This window comes from Manacus candei, unplaced genomic scaffold, assembly GCF_025592945.1.
Source record: "Manacus candei isolate 608988 ecotype Guabito, Panama unplaced genomic scaffold, ASM2559294v1 h1tg000047l, whole genome shotgun sequence".
NCBI lineage: Eukaryota > Metazoa > Chordata > Aves > Passeriformes > Pipridae > Manacus > Manacus candei.
In genome coordinates this window covers 2,896,542-2,914,264 of record NW_026138095.1, presented here as the reverse complement: position 1 = coordinate 2,914,264, position 17,723 = coordinate 2,896,542, and the positions used below count along the sequence as shown (strand labels likewise).

The following is a 17,723-nucleotide window of genomic DNA, read 5'->3' as shown; positions in this document are numbered from 1 at the left end:
TATATTTTTATTCTTATGTTTTCTTTTTCCTTTCTTTGTCTCTTTTACCTCTTCTTCTCCTTAGGAGTCTTTGCTGTTCTTTCTTCTCTCTCCTTCCTCTCCCTTGATAGCCCAATTCTGTGTTTACTTGGACTCCAATTTGGGCAAAAGAAGAGAAAAAAAAGGTTACTTTCCAGCATCTAAGAGTAACCATTTATATATAAATTTATTTTTGTTCTCTTACAGTTGATCAATGTACGAGAAGAATATGAAAAAATCCTTAAAGGGCTGATGCCAGCAGCCTCAAAAAAGGAACTTGAAGACACCATTTTATCTTTAAAATCTCAGGTAAATTCTTATTATTGTCCTTCAACTTTTTGGAGTGGATAAAAACCATCTGTTCTAGACAGGACATTATGACCATCTAAAATTTGGCCAAAAATACTGAATGAGTCTCAAAACCAAAATATGGCAGCACTCACATGGTTCTCACTCAGTCATTTTTCACAAGGCTTTTCTCCTCCAGTTTCCTCACCTTGAGAGCTACCAGATTGTATCTTATCCCAGATTTTTTACAGGAAACATTGTGTGATGTTCAGTATTATGGATTTATATCTCAACCTTTCAAATATAGCACACAGTTAACTTTCATCCTCCTTACCCTGTTTCTCCTGCAGGAATCACTTAACTGTTGCCTATAAAGGGTGCAGAAGAGGATTAGAAATAATTTTATTTTCTTTGCAGCCTATATAATAATACAAATGATATTTCTTATAAGATATTAGTCCAAATGTTCGTTGTGGTATTTCTGCATTTTCCTCTCCAAAGAGGCCCTAATAGACATCTGTAATGTTTTCTCTTTAATATTGCAAACCACAAGCTCTTCTAGAGTAATGCAGAATCAATGTGATTTATATGCAATAGACCATTAAACTGGCTAATAGGAATATCCAAATGTCACTGGAAATAGGGAACAGCTGATTAATTGGGTGTGTTTCTTGCACATGGTTCCCACAGAAGTTATTTTGTGCTTTTCTGCTCAGTGCATTGGGAGCTGGAAGAAAACAAAATGTCATCATTGCCTGACCTCACATGAGGAAGGATAAAGAGCAATAAAGAAGGGTGGTCATAGCTGGGGGATAATGGGAATCCAAGGAAAACACTGTAAGTGCTCACATATGGCTGGTGCAGGACTGTGCATTTCAGTGTGTTGGGAAGGACCAGGAGCTGGGATCTTTCCTGGTTGAAGGGAAGAACTGAGGGACAGAGCAGGGCTGGTGACTCAGAGCTGCCAGGAGCTGTGGGAAGAGCAGGAGCCCTGAGGACACACTGGACAAGTTTGGGCTCAGCACCAGCACACTCCTTATATCAATTTTCAGGACCATTCAAGAAATTATTGATCTATAAACTCTCCATTTCCCTTTCCTATGCAATGTCTCCCTGTGGAGATTTTTGGTAATTTAAAGTATTTGGGGTTTTCCCCTCCTTTTTTTTTTTTCCTCTTTGCAACGCATAAGGGTTATTCCTTAGCAATTTTTGCTCTGCATGAGACACTTGCCCTGACAAAGGCCACCTTCAATGGAAGTAGGAAATTTTCATAGTGGAAACTCACATTTCCCTGTGCAAGTGGTGACACAACTTCAGCACTTTGGTTGTAAACACTCTTGCTTCCACCTCAAGGGATCCCTGCTGGAAGTGATGCTCTCTCTCATTTAAATAAGTTGTGGGAAATAAAGAGTTAAGGGTCTAGTGGACCAAATCTATTTCCAGTTGATAGTAAAAAGCTATTTTTAAAGACTCCTTAAAAGGGACTATTAGCACTACCTGGTAGGAAGCATTACTCTGAGCTAACCCAAGAACACCACACCTTTTAATGAGTTAAAAAAAGGTAGAATCCGATATCCACCTGCAGGGCTTCTGTGAGAGCAGCAACAGCGTTTCAAAGGAGGTGAAAGTAACTCCACACACATTAAAAACCTGGGTGCTCTCCCAGAAATTCCTGGCTGCTGGCTGCGTTTCCAGCAGCATGCTGTCGTCGCAGACCACTCGGGGAGCTGGGCCCTCTCTGAAGCACAGGTGTCCTGCTCTTTGAAAATTGCTGGAATTCCTCTTTGAAAAAACATCAAGACAAGAAGGGCAGTGGAATCTCTGCACCTGTCAGGATTATTTATTGTTGGAGGAGGATGAAGAGGATGGGCTGGGTAAAGAGCACCGAGCGAGGGATAAAAATAAACAGGGGGGGGAAAAAAGAAAATACTCGAGGCTTGGGTGAAGTTTTCTGCAAATGTTGCTAAATATAAAGGAGGCTGCCTGGTTGTCTGCTCCTGGGGAGATGTCCAGCAGTGGATGCAGTGCATTAATAAACGTTCATTTTCCCACACTTGGAGAACAGGTGAGTGCCTTTATCACAAGAGCAGAAAGGCAGGAATCAGAGAACAGGAATCACATGGGGGCTGAGAGGAGAACTGGAGCTCCCAAGCCCTTGCATAACCCATATGGTACCACCAGCTGGGTTTAACAACTGGTTTGACTCTGTTCCTAAAGGAGTAGACAGTGGGCAGCTGGAGCAGCACCAGAGAAGCCCTGAGAAGAGTCTTCTATCAAGTATTAGTTCTCCTGTGCAGCTACTGCATTTTATTTAGGCAGGAGAGACCAGAAAAAACACATTTTATGAAAGGAGAGCAAATATATTATCTGGAGTTTTGTGTCATATTTTCATGTGGGATGTGTTTTACAGGTAAGTTTTCTGCAGAAAAGAATCCTCCAGGAAGACCCGAACGCCTGACCCGCCAAAAAAAGTACGGGATTATCTTTGATCCATTTGTAGCATTTCACACCTGTGGATCCCACTTCTTGAAGTTTTACGGCTTAATTAAAACACTCCGACGTGGTTGCCGTTTGAAAAGATCCTTATTTTCAGTAAACAAGCATCTGAGAGCATTTTTTTCCCCCAGTGCTTAGTCAGGACCATTAGAGCAAGATTAGAGAACTTGCAGGTGCATTGCAAGTCTGGGCTTTGCCTCCACGTTCAGGATGAGGCAGTGGCTCGGAGCACAGCTGCAGCTCTGCGGTGATGCCACCTCCTTTTAAGATAGAAAACAATGATGCAATGCATAATATTACAGATCACATCTTCAAAGGGCCGGATCTCCACGAGCCCGAGGTTTTTTTTTTTTTTTCCAGACATTTACACCCTCCAATATAAATTATGGCAAGTGCTGCAGCCATAAAAAGCCTTGCTGTGCCTTTAGAGTGAGTGATTCACGTGGAGAGGTGAGTGCAAGGAAACTTCCTAGGAAAGCCACTCCATCTTTTATTATATTTATAGGCTTTGATGGTATTTCATATCTCACGTGAGGGTTTTCTTGTAAAAATACTGTGAACGTTTGTAAGCTGTTTAAACGACTGTGAAAATGTTAGAAGCGTGAAAGTTGTCTGAAAATATTAATCCTAAACTATTTGTTAACAGGAATTAGCTAGCTGGAAACTGAAAATGTCATAGATTCTTGGTAGTAAGTCCAGCATAGGTAACTTTGTTAGATAAATATAAAGCTCCAGGCCCGCTGCCCACTGGACCCAACCCTGCTTTCAGCCTGTTGTGTTTTTAGAGTAAAAATAATAATAAGATGTAACTAACAAGAATCTCTTCCTTTTCAGGTGTCTGCTGAAACGGTGGAATCTCTTTGATTGCCAAATGGACTGCTTTGAATAGGTTTGAAGATTTGGCTCTTGTAAATTAAAATGCAAAGATTACTGGCTCTTTTGTTAGCACAGAAATTTTCATGAAGTTCATGAAAACATATTCATTGCTCGTGCCAGCATGGTTTTTGTTGTATCTTCCTTCCATTATTTTTTTATCATTATTTTATTACAGACTTATGCTTTTGATATAATTTGACTCCATGCTGAGCTCACTTACTGAGCAAGTAGACTTTGCTCTACTAATATTTTTGTTATTACTTCCCAATACCATTCTTTTCACTCCTAAACATGAAGAAAATCCCATTTTCTATTATTACCGTCCAAGATATTTTAACATATTTTGACATTGTTCTGTGTCCACGTGTTTACATAAGATTAAAATATTATTATTTTGTTATATTTTGTTTTGACATTATTGTCCTGTTCGGGCATCTCACTCACTCACCTCAGGAGCCACGGGAGCTTTGTATGGCTTTGTTAACTGGGAATATATGCTGTGTTTCAAGGGATAATCTTGGCACAAGGAGGAAAACACCGTGATGACAAGGCAGGCCCTGCTGCCAGTTCTGTCTGTTGTTGGGGTTGTGTGCACTGGGCACAGGAAAGTCCTTCCTCAGAGATAACATGGGTGTTGTTGGAAAAGAGTTGGCCTTGACTCTGTGTGGGCACGTGCCAGCTCTCCATGATGATCCCAGGAAATCTGAGTAGATTCCAGAGAGTTTGCTGGGAGGGGTTTTGATGAGATATGGAAAGCTGAAGGACCCTGACAGTCCTGGTAGCTGGCTCTGCCTCCCAGCCATGGAACAGCATCCTTATCTCCTGGCCATCCCTGAGCCAGAGTGTGCATTAGTCCATGTGGAATGTGTAAATTCAGATATGCCCAGCACAAGAACAGGTTTTTATTTCCTGGGCACCATCCTGCTGCCAGCATTTGGATCCAGGCACAGTGTTGGCCTGAGTGCTTGAGGTGGGGCCCGAAATTCCTGTCTCTGGCAGCAGTGGTGAGACCCTGTGTCTCCTCCCTCACCCCGGTGTCACCAGCACTCCCAATCCATGGTCCAGGCAGGATTCAGAGGGTCCTGCTCCCTGCAGTGCCCGGGCTGGAGGGGGCTGTCCCGCCAAGGCCCAGCTCACCAGCTGGGCTCTTATCTCCTCCTGGCACTGAGATCAATGAGGACAGGCTTTGGCAGGCTGGCTCCATCCACCCCACCTCCTGGCAGTGCCAGGGTGCTCCGTGCCAAACCCAGGCTCCAGCTTCTGGGTGCTTTGCTGGTTGTCAGCCCAGCCCAGGCCTGGGCAGGTTTTCCAGCTCCCTTAAATCAACAAGTGATTCTTCTAATTACAGATAAGGGGTTGTCAGGGCTCCTCTGATAAGGGAGGAGGTGCTGTGGCAGGTGCCACAAATCCTTGCCTGGGGAAATGGGGAGATCTAGGGGGAGGAATTTGGTGGGATGCATTTAGTTAATTGTGGGCAGTAAAAGGTTTTTACCCCAAAAGGTGCAGGGCAGTGGTTACCAGGGTCTGCAGGAGGAGCACCAGGAACTCCTGGGGCAGCAGGTTGAGGGCACTGGGATGTACCCACTGGGTACAGCCCTGTGTCCAAATGGGGACAGTGACAACTCCTCTCATGCATGAGGAAAACAAGGCATCTTTGATTCTGCTTCTCTGCTTGTGTTCTTCCATGATATTCAGGTGGTTCCAGTGCTTTCTAAGGCAGTAAGGAGGTAACATCCATAAAGAAACATGTGGACCTTCTTCTAGCTGTTTGAATTCGGGCCTGGATTTCCTTCTTTTTGATGGAATTGAGTTGCTGATGTTGTTGGTGATCATAAAGCAGTTTGGGGAAAGTAGATGTTGGTCAATCAGGGAGTTTTAAAACTCTGAGAAACTCTGTCCAACATCAAATACAGCTTGAGGACCACTCTGAAGGTGCTTATGAACCTTGTAAGAACTCAAATATAAGGTTGGCTGGAGTTCTCTTGTAATGGTTGTTAATATTGCTCTGATCATTTTGGTAACAGGAGTTAAAGGCCAAACTGAAGGATTAGAAGGGTTTCCATACCTGTTCCTTGCTCTCTGCATCTCTTTTCCCCCACTCAGTAAGGAATTGCCACCTGTCAGGAGTTGGCTTCATTGTCCCTAAAACAGAGTCTGGCATAACCAGCTTGAGTGTGGTTGCAACTTCTTTTGTCCTTTTTATTTATTTCACCAGTTTTGCTCTGTGAGAGAAGATTGTTTTGTTCTCTATAAAGGAAAAGGCATCATAAACATTTTCCACCAGCACCAAGGGAGGTGACCCTTATCAAGGTGACACTTTATTTCGGTGCCACTCACAGTTCTTGTGTTACACATAACAAAAATGCTCCCTTTTGGTACAGCTGGAAGGAAAGGGATACAACTCCCTCCTTCTCCCAGCCCTCTGCTTGCAGCTACAACAGAGCTTTAATTGTGCTGGGGACAGCAGATACTCCTGGTGCTTGCCCAAATCTCCCCTGACTGGGGTGGTTTCAAACTCAGAAATGATTTTGCTGCACAGAAAGCAATTTTGTTGTGACTAGAAGGAAATATTTGTAATCACTAGAACATATTCCAGCCCTTTATTGCATTTTCTGACAAACACGCACAGCTTTGATTCCGATGCCGAGGGGTTTTGAGAGAGGGGGTGTGTGGGATCTGGTTTCTTTTTTTTTTTTTTTTTAAATTATCTTAGTGTACTGCAAGTCCTCCCCAAATCCCAAAATGGACTGGAGGCACCACACAACTGAATTATACTTGGTCCCTTTCGGAGGGTACAAAGGAAAAGTAAGATGTCAGATATTGTATGAGAAAGTTTCAGAACACAAGGTCATTTTAATTCAGGCTTTTTTTTCCAAGGAACTATCTTTTCCAAGCTTTGATAGTTTGTTCAAAAAGGTCATTTCTTTTAAGCCTTTGTCATTAAAGAAGACTTGTTCTTTAAAGTGCACTATCAAAGTGTGCAGAAATTGCAAGTTACTGAAACTAAAATGCACGATTTTAAGGCTGCCTACTAAAGCCCTCTTAAAATTAGATGTGCTCTGGTACTGGTGGCTTCTTTGATAAAGCCAGGGGGAGATATGCAGTTGGTCAATTCAAACTGAAAAAAAAAATGATGATAATTAAATAAAACTTTTCCTCCCTAAATTAGAAAAAAAAAAATTGTGAAAAAGCACTGAAAGAACTGAATGAGGATCTGACCCCACAAAAGTCTTGTATGAGAGGAAGAGGGAGTGTGCTGGATTTGGGAGCAGTTTGCAGCACTTTTACACAGCGATTGTGCAGCTCTGTTATGTTATCTGGCATTTGTCATAATGTAAATAAGGCAAACCCCTGGATAAAATACCACTTATTTACCATTTGCTGCCACGAGTTGGTCTCTCCTTCACTGACAGAGAAGCAGGGAACAGCAAAGAGTGAAGACTTTGTGTCATGCCCTTGCTCTGCTGTCCCTCATCCCAATCTCTGCTCATCCCTTTATCCCCTGGACCTGCCCATTGGCTACAGGCCATAAGGGCTCTGCTTCCTTCCAGGCATCCTTGGGAGAAGAGATATTTTCTTTCCTGATGGTTCTTCTAATGCTGTTGCTAGTAACAGGGAACTTTAATTTTCCTTTCAACCCAGATATGTTCAATATTCAGGGCAGTATTTTCAGCAGAGCCTTGGGAAGATGGACACAGAGCTTCACACAAGGAGGATTTAGAGCTGTGACCTCCTTTGAGCATCTCTCTGAAGCAATTTTGTCTGCAGACACAGGTCCCAACAGCCTCTTTGTTTTAAATGCTCCATAAACTTATAGTCTAGTGGACACAGAGATGTGCTTTATATATGTCAGGACATGCTTCAGACTTGGGACTTGGGACTGGAAACAGGGAAATGTGTGTTTGTAAAATTAGCAAAGGAAAGGGATACCTTTATCTCAGCTGGACAATGAAGTTATAACACAATACTTCCAACTTCATAACATCTATTCACCAGATTTATGCTTTAGGAATCTTGTTCTTCTCCCATTGAAACCTGATATTGAAGTCATCTCAAAAGAAGGTTGTGGATCCTAATTCTGCCATTCTCTTATTCAAGCCAGACTAAGATGTGGTGGCTCAGTCCTGGGATCACAGGTGAACACTCTTTCCCCAGAGCAAGTGTTTTTAGGAAGGGACTCCTCAGCACTGACACTTCCTCTTTAAAGTCAGAGCCCATCTAAATCTCTCACCTGAATTTTATACAGTCAGTTTTCATGCAGTCAGACTCTAATTCTGCATCTAAGGGTGGTGGAAAAACAGCCCTAAGAAAGCAAATGGCTCCATGTGGGTTTCATGAAGAGTCAGAGCCTGGATGTTTGCAGGGCTGTGTTTAATTGTGCTCAGGAATGAGGTTACATCTTCTGAGACTTATCGACACTTGCTTGTCATCTTCTTCTTTGTTCATCCTCGTTGGGTGAGGTCACTGGCTGACTAATTTCAGTACAGATTTGAATCTATAATGAAAACTCTGAATGAAGACTCTTGCTCCACTCAGGAGATCCTGGAAGCATCCCCACAATCCGAGGTTTGCTCCCAGCACAGGTGGTGGCCCTGTGATGCTTCAGTGCCTTTGTTCAGGCCTTTGATGTGGTTCTTCCTGCAGCTCTGTGGGTGTCATAAACCACTGGGCTGCTTTGCTGCAGTTGGAAATATAAATACTGGGCACAGTAAAAATGGAACCAGGCACCTGCAAGAGGGTCCAGCTCCCACCCCACACCCTGGCCAGGGAGCTTCCAGATCATGGACAAAAAGCTACAGGACAAACCAGCCAATTCCCACTGGGACAATTCCCACTGAACCTTCTGCCCTAATTCAGCAAAGCCCATGTGCAAACACTTAACCTTAAGCCTGCACTTAAGTCCAGGCCCAGCCCCATCCTCAGGTGTGCTGATAAACAGGCACCTTCTGGGGGGTTGAGCCCCACAACCAGGATGGATGGTTGGCTCCTGCCTTTAGTACAGACCTTATCTGAGCTGGTTTGTGCTCCCAAATATCTCCCTCAGAGCTTCTTTCTTCCCTGAACAGCAGTATTGCACATAGAGAATAATTTAGGTTGGAAAAGACCTTTAAGGTCATTGAATCCAAATGTATCTCTGCCTTTCCTGTCCAAAAACTCCTTCAGCACCCCTTGAGCTGCCTGTACAGCCTTCAGTGTCAGCAGCTCCAGCTTTGCTGTTGGGGGCTTAGAAAGGCCTGTGCAAACATCTTGTCTGCAAAGGATGACCCGAGGTCTCACCCCATGGTAAGTCACCGGGGTAGAATCCGCTTTCTATGTGGAGTGGGTTTGTTTTTTGGTATTATATCGTGGTATGTTGGTGGAGTCGAATTATTTAACCTTTCTGATGGGTCTAGGAAGGGCTGTGGACTATTTTCTTTCATGTATTTCTAGCGGGGGGGGGTCGATCCTTCCTCTCCAGGCGATGCCAAACCACGTTTTAGGATCGATGCAAGAGCTCTGCTCTCAGGAGTGAGCCCAGGGCGCCGTGACAGGCTGCACTAGGTTGGCCTGTGATGCTGAGCCTGGTGCAGGATCCAGCCCACTGGTGACTTGGCGTGGTGCCACCTCAACAGATGGGCATCAGCCTCCGGAGCTGCGCCGGGGGCTGGAGCGCCCCGGGAGCCCCTCGGGGAAGGGCCCTCCCTGGGTCACAGCACTTTCATCTTTGCAGAGCAAGAGCAGGGCTTTGCTTGGGGTGAGCCTCTGCAGTATGAAAGGGTTTTATGGGGAAGGATGGCTGCTGTTGTGGTAAAACTGCAGGAGGATGGGGTGGGAAGGGCTTGGTGGAGGAGGGACCGATGGTCCTTCGCCTCCGGGTGCTGTTGTGCCAGAAGATGCTGGGTTTGGGCCACGTGGTTGTTGTGAGGTGCGTGAGAACTGCCAAGCTTAAGCTGAAATAAGATTTTTAAATTCGTGCAACCCCTACAAGCTTTCTCACTGATGTGAGCAGATCTCTCTGGACCTTTATTTCTCTTTTTTTCACGTACCAGCCGTTTCCAGGTAAATGTACACATACCCATACGAGTGCTAAGCTGTGAAATAGCTGTGTGGATGCTTAGAAACTTGTATTTAGAGATCTAAAGACCAAAAGGGGCTTGGAAATGGCCTAGGGACACCATTCCTAAAACTTCCCTGAATTAATTTTCTGCTTCAAATCCAGTGGGTTTGGCTAAAAGAGAACATCTCTATTAGAAAAAGAAGTACTACCTAAATATTATCAAAATCTTCTTCTACATTCTCACTGGCTGTGATCAGATCAGAAATTCCTGCCCTGAATTTGGTGCTATTAATTTACCCTCTCTTTTAAATTTGTGATTATTGGTTTTTTATCCTACCTTCTGCTGCTTTCCCTCCCTGTTTGCACACTTCACATACCTGCAATGCTGTTCCATCACTATAAAAACATAATTATACATTATACACAGGCTTGGCCCAGCTAAAAGCATTTCCGGGGGGTTGCAATTATTGGTCCCGATTTTTTTATTTTTTTTTTTTTCTGAGAAAAGTTTCTTTTTAAGTTTATTTTTCTTCTAATCTGGTGGAAACCCATTCTGTGTGACGGTGTCACGCAGGGGCAGCTCGGAGCTGCACAAAAGGTGGGGATTGGGGGAACAACGGGGAAAACACGGCAGAGGAAACGCCTCCCTCGCTGCCTGTGGCACGATGGGCTACTGCAGGGAGGGCTGTGGTTAAAGCCTGGCTGGAATCACCCTCCCTGGAGTCCTGGGAGTCCCCGGAGGCTCCTGCAGATGTTGTACCCCGAGGTCGCAGCCTTTGCCCTTGCGTGCCGCCGCCTTTGGAGCTGGGAGCCTTCCAGGGCGTGTTATTTACTGGGCAGGAGGGTGGAAGCCTTTCCTCCCCCCTCCCCGGTCGTGCATTTGAAGCTGTGTTTTCAAAACAGCTCTGGGTTTTGATGCTTGCCTTGATTTGAATGCCCCAAGGGCTCTTCGATTGAGGCTCTTCGCAACCTGGTGTTCTCCAAGAACCCCAAACACCCTCGGTAATTAACGATGTGCAATTATGGATGGGTTTATTTGTATCCTGAACTGTCATCTGGGCTGCGTTTATGGTGTTGGAAGATGAGAGAGCAGATTGGGCTCGGGGGTGGGTCTGGATCCTCCTCTGGGGATGGGACTTTAAGGGGGGCTCAGCCCACAGCTGAGCTTCAGGAGGGGATGGAGCAGGGGAAAAGGTGGGAACCCCGGCGAAATTCACACTCTACATCTGCAATCACCTTTGTTTTTAGCCTTTTCTTGCCCGTGGAGAGGTGAAGACCTGGTTGGTCCCTCCTTAAGCGCTCGGGGCTGTTACTTTCCCTCCCAGGCAGGGCTTACAGTGAGCAGCTCCAGGGAAAGCTGCGACAAAGCAGAGCATTCCAGAGGGGGACAGGAGGGCTGATGTGTTTCCAGCGATGCTGCCTGCTCGCTGCTGCTGAGAGCAGATGAAAGTGGAGCTGGCAGCCGCTCCACACGATGCAAATCGCAGCGGCCCGCGAGGTGCGCCGTGTTCCACCGCGGTTACGCCAGACAACGCTGCCAAACCATGTTTTCCTCCGTATGTGGCTTGACAGAACATTGTGTTTAACCTCAGAGTAGATGGGATAAAACACGGTTCTCTGTCAGGACTACAAATTCGTGCTTCTGTCTACACCGAGGCTCTGTCTTCCTCTCCTAACTGTGGGCGTTTCCGTCGTGTGGACAGGTGGGATGTTTTTGAGGGGATGCAGGAACCTAAAATCTTGGTGCTTTTAATCTGAATTAGGTTCTCAAGTCAAGTGATAGCTTTGAATTTATGCATCTAAACCACTTAACCCCTTGGTAAAATGCCTTCAGTCCCCAAAGGAAAGCCCTGGCAATGGTTTGCTCATCTGCTCGTACCCAGATGTCGCCCCAGCTAAAAGCAGACTCGGTTCACTACCAAGCGTTACATACGTGTTCAGAACATCTTGTAGGGCCCTGCATGGGGATTAATGTGTAACAGGGCTCTCAGCTCAGCATCTCTGAAAGCTGTCCAAGGCAAGCCCATCCCCAGCACGTGGCTTTCCCATATGGAGAAGGAGAACAGGGACCTATCTCCATCCTGAGCGGTCCATGTATGGAAAAGCTTGAGTGCTGATGGTCTCTAGCACAGCTCCCCAATATAATGGGGTAATAATTAACAACAGCATCTGAGTCTCACAGCTCTTCATGGCCCGTTTCCCCCAGACCTGATGCTGGGTCCTCATGATGGATGATCTCCTTGGGGTGGATTTGTGCCATAGAAGATTTGTTGCCTGTGCTTTGACACATCTGTTTGAGAAATCAGATTGGTGTTTCTGCTGGGTGCCAGGAATCAGGAGCAGTGGAGGGGGCTGTTGCAGAGCCCACTGCATGGGCCAAGGCTTGGGTGATGCTTTGCTGGCATCTCTTTATTGTTGGTTCAAAGTTTGGCCCTGCTCCATGGTGTGGGAGAGCGCCTGTGATGGATATTGTGATCTCCCTGCTCGCAGCCTGATGGATGGGACCCGTCTGTACATGGAGCCAAGCTTGATGCTTTCTTCTGGGGGTGATTTGATTCCAGGGCTCTTCTAGGACAGCTCAGAGCAACCCCCAAGCGTCCTAACGAGCCCCCTAATGAGCTTTGTTCGGGGGCTGCGAGCACAGCTGCCGTGGGGACAGCTGGGAGACGCACGGAGCTCCCGGGCCCTCCATATGGATGCTCTTGACCTCTGAGGCCTCCGAAACTCCATGTGGCTGCTGAGGACACTGGAAAGGGTCAACCCTCTCTCCACACCCCCAACAAAAGGAGGGTTTGGCAGACACAGCCAGGGCTGAGCAGTGAAGGGGTCTTAGAGGGAGACGGGGGGAAGCGCAGGCTTTCCAGGGGCGTGGATTTGCAGCGCAGCAAAACTCGCTTGTGAACGCAGGTTGAGGAAGCAGCTCCCACATGTGCAGCCCTCGCTGGGTGCCCGGTAACTGGGTCAGATGGGGCTGGGATCCAGCCACTGCCATCCCAGCAAAAGGCTGCTGCAGCTCGGCCGGGCGGCGCGGGGTGACTTTGAACCCCCTCCCCGTCCCGGCAGCTTTGTTATCGGGGCCATTGTGGGGCCGGCGGAGCCAATCCCCGCCAGCCCCGATTCAAAGTCCAGGTGCCAACCAACTTGAACTCTCCAGCATCCCCGCCGTGAAGCAATTATTCCCTCAGACACATTCATTGTTCTCATTACACCATAAATTGTGAATGAATTAAACATGCACTTACCACTATGCACCACAGCTGTCAAGGAAAATAACACACCAATATCGTGCGGGGCTGGATCCCGCTCCCGCTCCTCTCCCAGGAAGGTTTGCTGCTCACAGGGAAGGAGGCAGCAGCCAACCTCACTGGAACTGGTGTTTTCTTTATGGCGAGGCCAGATCTCTGTTCCCACTTACAGCAGCTCAGGGCAGGACTGTCTCTCTTGGATTTGATGTTTTAATTGGTTTTTTTCCCCCTTTTTGGCCACGTTGGTATCGCTGTTACGCAGAGGGAAGGCTGGCCCCTGAGCTTCCTGAGGTCCCAGTTGTCCATGTCTTATGTGGAAACAAAATTCTACCATGGGTGTAAGAGGACAAATCCAGCCTTGCTTTGTGCTGGTGGGACAAAGCCACTGGAGCCCCTGTGCCAGCAGCAGGATGGTGCCTGGCCTAGAGCCCCCAGCCCAGGCACAGGAGCACTGGGCTCGCTGCCCGGACCATCCCGGTCCATACTGGGAATTTCACTGTACGTGACTGATAGCTTGGGAAGCTGTAAAGGAAAGGTGATTCAGAGGGAAGCTGTAAAAAGGTAATTCAGCTGCCTGACTTCACTTTAGGGTGCTGTATACACCAATATAGACACTTTCCCAAGAAGAGGCGAGGGCGTTTATTTATTTTCTAATCTCTGCACCACGTCCACAGAGTTTATAGAGCCACAGCAATCTCCTGGCGTGTCCAGATAAATTCCCTGATTGTTCCTGCTCCAAAGAGAGGACCTGGAGCTGGCTGCTACCTCGGGGTACAACGTTGGGATTCACCAGACGGGATTACAGAGGGGGCTTTTCTTCTGAGTGCGGGAGCTGGAAGTTTGTCTGCATTTCTCTCCTTGCTCCGCATCTCCAAGGAGGTTTTCACTTTCTAAGAAGGATGTTACCCACTGAGCTATTCATAGCAGCTAAATGAGAAAAGGGGTTAATAAAATACATGCTAGAAAAAAGAAAATAAGATTAGGAGGACTGATGTTTTGGCTGTGAGGCCTTCTGTGGGCTGCAGAGAGAGGGGGGGAAAAAAGGAACAAGATTATTATTTCTTTTCTCTGGCTCAAAGAACTTCATGGCCAGAATGGCACCACTAATCCAATTTTCTTTCTAACAAGTATTTTATCAACACCTCTTTCTTTTTTTCTCCCCTCTATTCTCCTTCCCTCAGTCTCTACACTGACATATGACTAGTTGTATGAAAATTAAAATTTCAGCTAGGGGCTGTCCCTGCCCACGGGAGCATTAGTGGGGCTCACAGGAGCTGGGGACCCCCAAGACCGTGCACATCTACCCCTGCTCACGTGTGCCAGTGCACACACAGCCACTGCACTTTTTGGGCACCTGGTTTTCTGTCTCCCAGCACAGAAAAGTCTCTTTTCCAGCCAGTTTGGCAGAGGATCAGATAGCAGCTCCACTGAAAGCAAACAGCCGCCGTTCCGAGGGAGTAAATATTTCGCAACGTGTTACTTCAGTCTTATTTATTATGAACATATTTTCCCTTTTATCCGGGGATTTGCCAACTCTTCGGAGTCACAAAACCTCACCACAGCCTGGGGAAGGGTGGCTGTGCCTCTGCTCCTCCTCTGCCATTGCAGGGGGGACCCAGGGAGGTTTCACCCAGCCCTGGCTCCCCCCTCGGGCTCACCCCTGCTTTTTCTCAGGGACACCTGAGATGGGAGGTTTGGTCTAAGTGGTGGTGCTGGGTCATGTTTTGGAGTGAGGAGAAGCTGCAGTAGAACCATTTTACCCCAGTTTGCCTGTGACACCGTGTCCTGGGGGGCTTTGGGGCAATACATTGGAGGAATGGGTAAAATATGAGGAGGGGAGTTGTTCTCTTATCTGCCTTCTCTTCTAAACCCAGCAGAGACAGAAAAAGGGCAGCTCTGATGTAGGGGATGGTGCTGAGGAGAGGTAGGTGGGGAAACCATCAAGAGAAGCCCCCCAGAGAGGACCCTTTATCTTGGGCAGAGGAGAAAATTAATTAAAGCCTTCAAAGAAGTTGATTCATCTTCCATTAGCCCGTGACTCCTGTCTGGCTGTGGGAAACTGCTGCTGCACTGACCTCCCTCCATGGAGGTGTGATGGGGCTCTGGGGTGGTGAGGGGTCCTGTGGCTCCAGGCACTGCTCCTCTGAGTAGGTGGGCTTTTGGTGGTGCCATGTTTTCCTTCTCTGAAGGATTAAGGAAGCAGGTCCCCTCCCTGCAGGGTTTGGCTGGGTCTGGGGGAGGATCTGAGGTGGGGCTTGTCCACCTGCAAGCACAGCAGCAGCTCTCAGGGCTGCAGGGGCTGTGATGTGCAGCCTGTGCCTGGGTCACTTCTCTTTGGGAGGAGAGAATCCCCCTGTGTGCATGGAGGGCTGGGCACAGGGAGCAGATGGCACAGCAGTGTGTGCTTGGCCACTCCTGCTGCTTCCGAGGGGATCAGGGCACTTTACAGCCAAGCAACCTCCTCTACCATGTTTGACTCCTTTCCTCCATTTAATAAGATGGGAAAAAAAAAAAATTAAGTAATAATCATAGTGCAAGAGGGGATGTCACTGCAGCCAGCCCTTCCCGTGGGATGATCCCGTGTTCTCCATGGCTGGGGTTTCCAGCAGCTAAGGAGGCTCCCCAGGAGCTGTGCCCTGACTGTCTCTGGGCCGTCCAGCAGCAGCATTTTACAGAAACAATTAGAACTGGGAAGTGTTTATTCCTTTGTTGCCTCCTTGCATTACCTCCTTCTTGCCTGAGAATCCAGGTGCTGATAACTGGCCAAAGATCAGAGCAGCTGGAGCAGGAGCGAGGGGCTCAGCCCTGGCCTCGCTGCCACAATTCAGGATTTCTGTTTAGCCAGGAATTAGCTGGGACAGGAGCCCCTCCTGATCCTCTGGGGTCGTGCACGGAGGGCTCTGGGGTGGAGGAGCGATGACCCGCCATGGCTCGGGCTGCAAGGAAACCATCTCGGGCTGTTCCCATTTGTTCCTAATCCTTCTTGGCTCTTCTCTTCACTGGAAAATTAGACCGTGTTGGAACACGACTTTGCTTCAGCATATTAATTAGTGGGATGTTTAAGATAGGTCAGCAGTTAGGTGCAGGCAGGCACGGTCATGCTCAATGTCAGGTGATGGGAGTTAATCCTGCAGTTCCAGGGAGATTCACTCAGGACCAGCTGGCAGAATTACAACCAACTGAAACTTTTTAGTTTAGTTTGGATTTTGATGGGAAATCAAATTTTCTACAAACAGAAAATGCTTTTCCCCCCACCCCCCTCCATGGCAAAGCTGAAACTCAAGGGCCTGTTTCAGCCAAAACCCAGACTGTGAGTTCTGTGGTGCAGCAGTGGTTGGAGTGGACGTGGTTGTGTGGGATGCCTGACACTGCCATGGCCCAGCCACTGTGTGCTCCTCCACTCCCTCACACCCTCCTTGTCCCAGCACAGTGCCAGCCTTCCATGGGAGATGCTGTCTGGGTCTATGAAATGCAGAGAGCACAGAAACTACACCTCCCGTGCTGTACCGTGTTTAAAAACAGAAGGTTTTTACTTGCAATGTGGGGTTTATCAGGATTTTTTTTTTTTTTTAATCAGCTCAGTTTTCTTTGGAAAACCCTTCCTGTCAGTGCTTTTTTTCAGCTGGTTTGATGCACAAAACCAGGAGGACCCCACTGAACCAGCAAACAACCCCCAGCCTGGGCTGTGGCAGCACGAGCATCCCGTGCAGCCTGTCATTAGCATTTCTCAATCAGCGCTTTCTCGTTAGTGGCTGGGGCCAGTGGGAGCTTTGAATGAAGGTGGAGCCAAGCCAGAAAAAGATCCTCTCCTGAAAAATTATAATGAAAGCAATAATGGCTGGGTCCTTGAGCAATGCCTGTCTATGACAATCGTTGTCTGGAGGCTACCTTAATTACGAAACAGTGTTCTCAGCCTCAGGCTTCATGGCCTCAGTGCCTTTACTCTCTCTTGAGCAATATTTTATTGCTATTGTCCTCAACCTACTTCGTATTAAGTTCAGAGTGTCTGAAAGTTATATGAAATATATGTTTGTGTTCTATTCTATTTGCACGAATTTCTTGTATTGTGGGGTTTGTTTGGTTTTTTTATCGGTATCTGAAAGCCTAAAGCTGGGATTATCTGAAGGATTATAGGAGAATTAGGCACCCAAAGCCAATTGATTTTTCACTGTGAATTAGCCAAGTGCATTTGGAGGGCTGGAGACTTTGGTCTGTGCTCGTGGTTTCGGGTCCCCCTTGTATCATCTCGGTAGAGGCCTCAGCACAACTCTGGTGGCCTTCAAAAGGTGCTGAAGCAGGAGCAGCCAGTCAGAAACTGCAGGTACGAGGAGGGAGCCGTGGCCCTGAGACATTAAACCGCCTTTGAAAAACCTCCTTCTGGCTCCCTGAGGCTCTTTTGAAAACGCCACTCCGAGTTACCATCAATTTTGGTAATTAAGCACTGATTTAATTTTAGAGTAACAATAATTGTCAACATTTTCCAGCCCAAGCACCTTAAATTAGACACGCAGCTCCAGCCGCTGGCGCGGGATCAAAGCTCGGCGGCGCGGTTTTTTGGGAGATGCTGAGCACACGCAGGGGAAGGTCGTGCTCAGGACTTCACAAACCCGGGCCATGTGCACTTGGTCCCCTGCCAGGCTTGAGCTGCGCGCTCGACGTGCGTTTCAACACCTTCCTTTGGGCACCTCGGATTAAAAAAAAAAATTAAAAGGGGAAAAAAAAAAAAAAAAAGAAATTGGCTGGGAGGCGTCACACAGATTTTC

The 17,723-nt window shown here is 47.3% G+C and overlaps 1 protein-coding gene across 4 annotated transcripts in view; it reads left to right on the top strand.

Moving 5' to 3' along the window:
- The window catches only part of CEP112 (centrosomal protein 112), a 155,433-nt gene extending 151,355 nt beyond the window's left edge, over positions 1-4,078 (top strand). For 2 of the 4 annotated variants that reach the window (XM_051797642.1, XM_051797641.1), the window contains 2 exons: positions 226-327; positions 3,163-3,351. In XM_051797642.1, coding sequence (XP_051653602.1) covers positions 226-327; positions 3,163-3,336 — 276 coding nt within the window. In that variant the 3' untranslated portion in view covers positions 3,337-3,351. Of the gene's footprint in view, positions 1-225; positions 328-2,716; positions 2,778-3,162; positions 3,352-3,636 lie in introns of those variants that run through there. The other 2 variants (XM_051797643.1, XM_051797644.1) reach the window with 2 other exon arrangements.
- Positions 4,079-17,723: the final 13,645 nt, after the last annotated feature.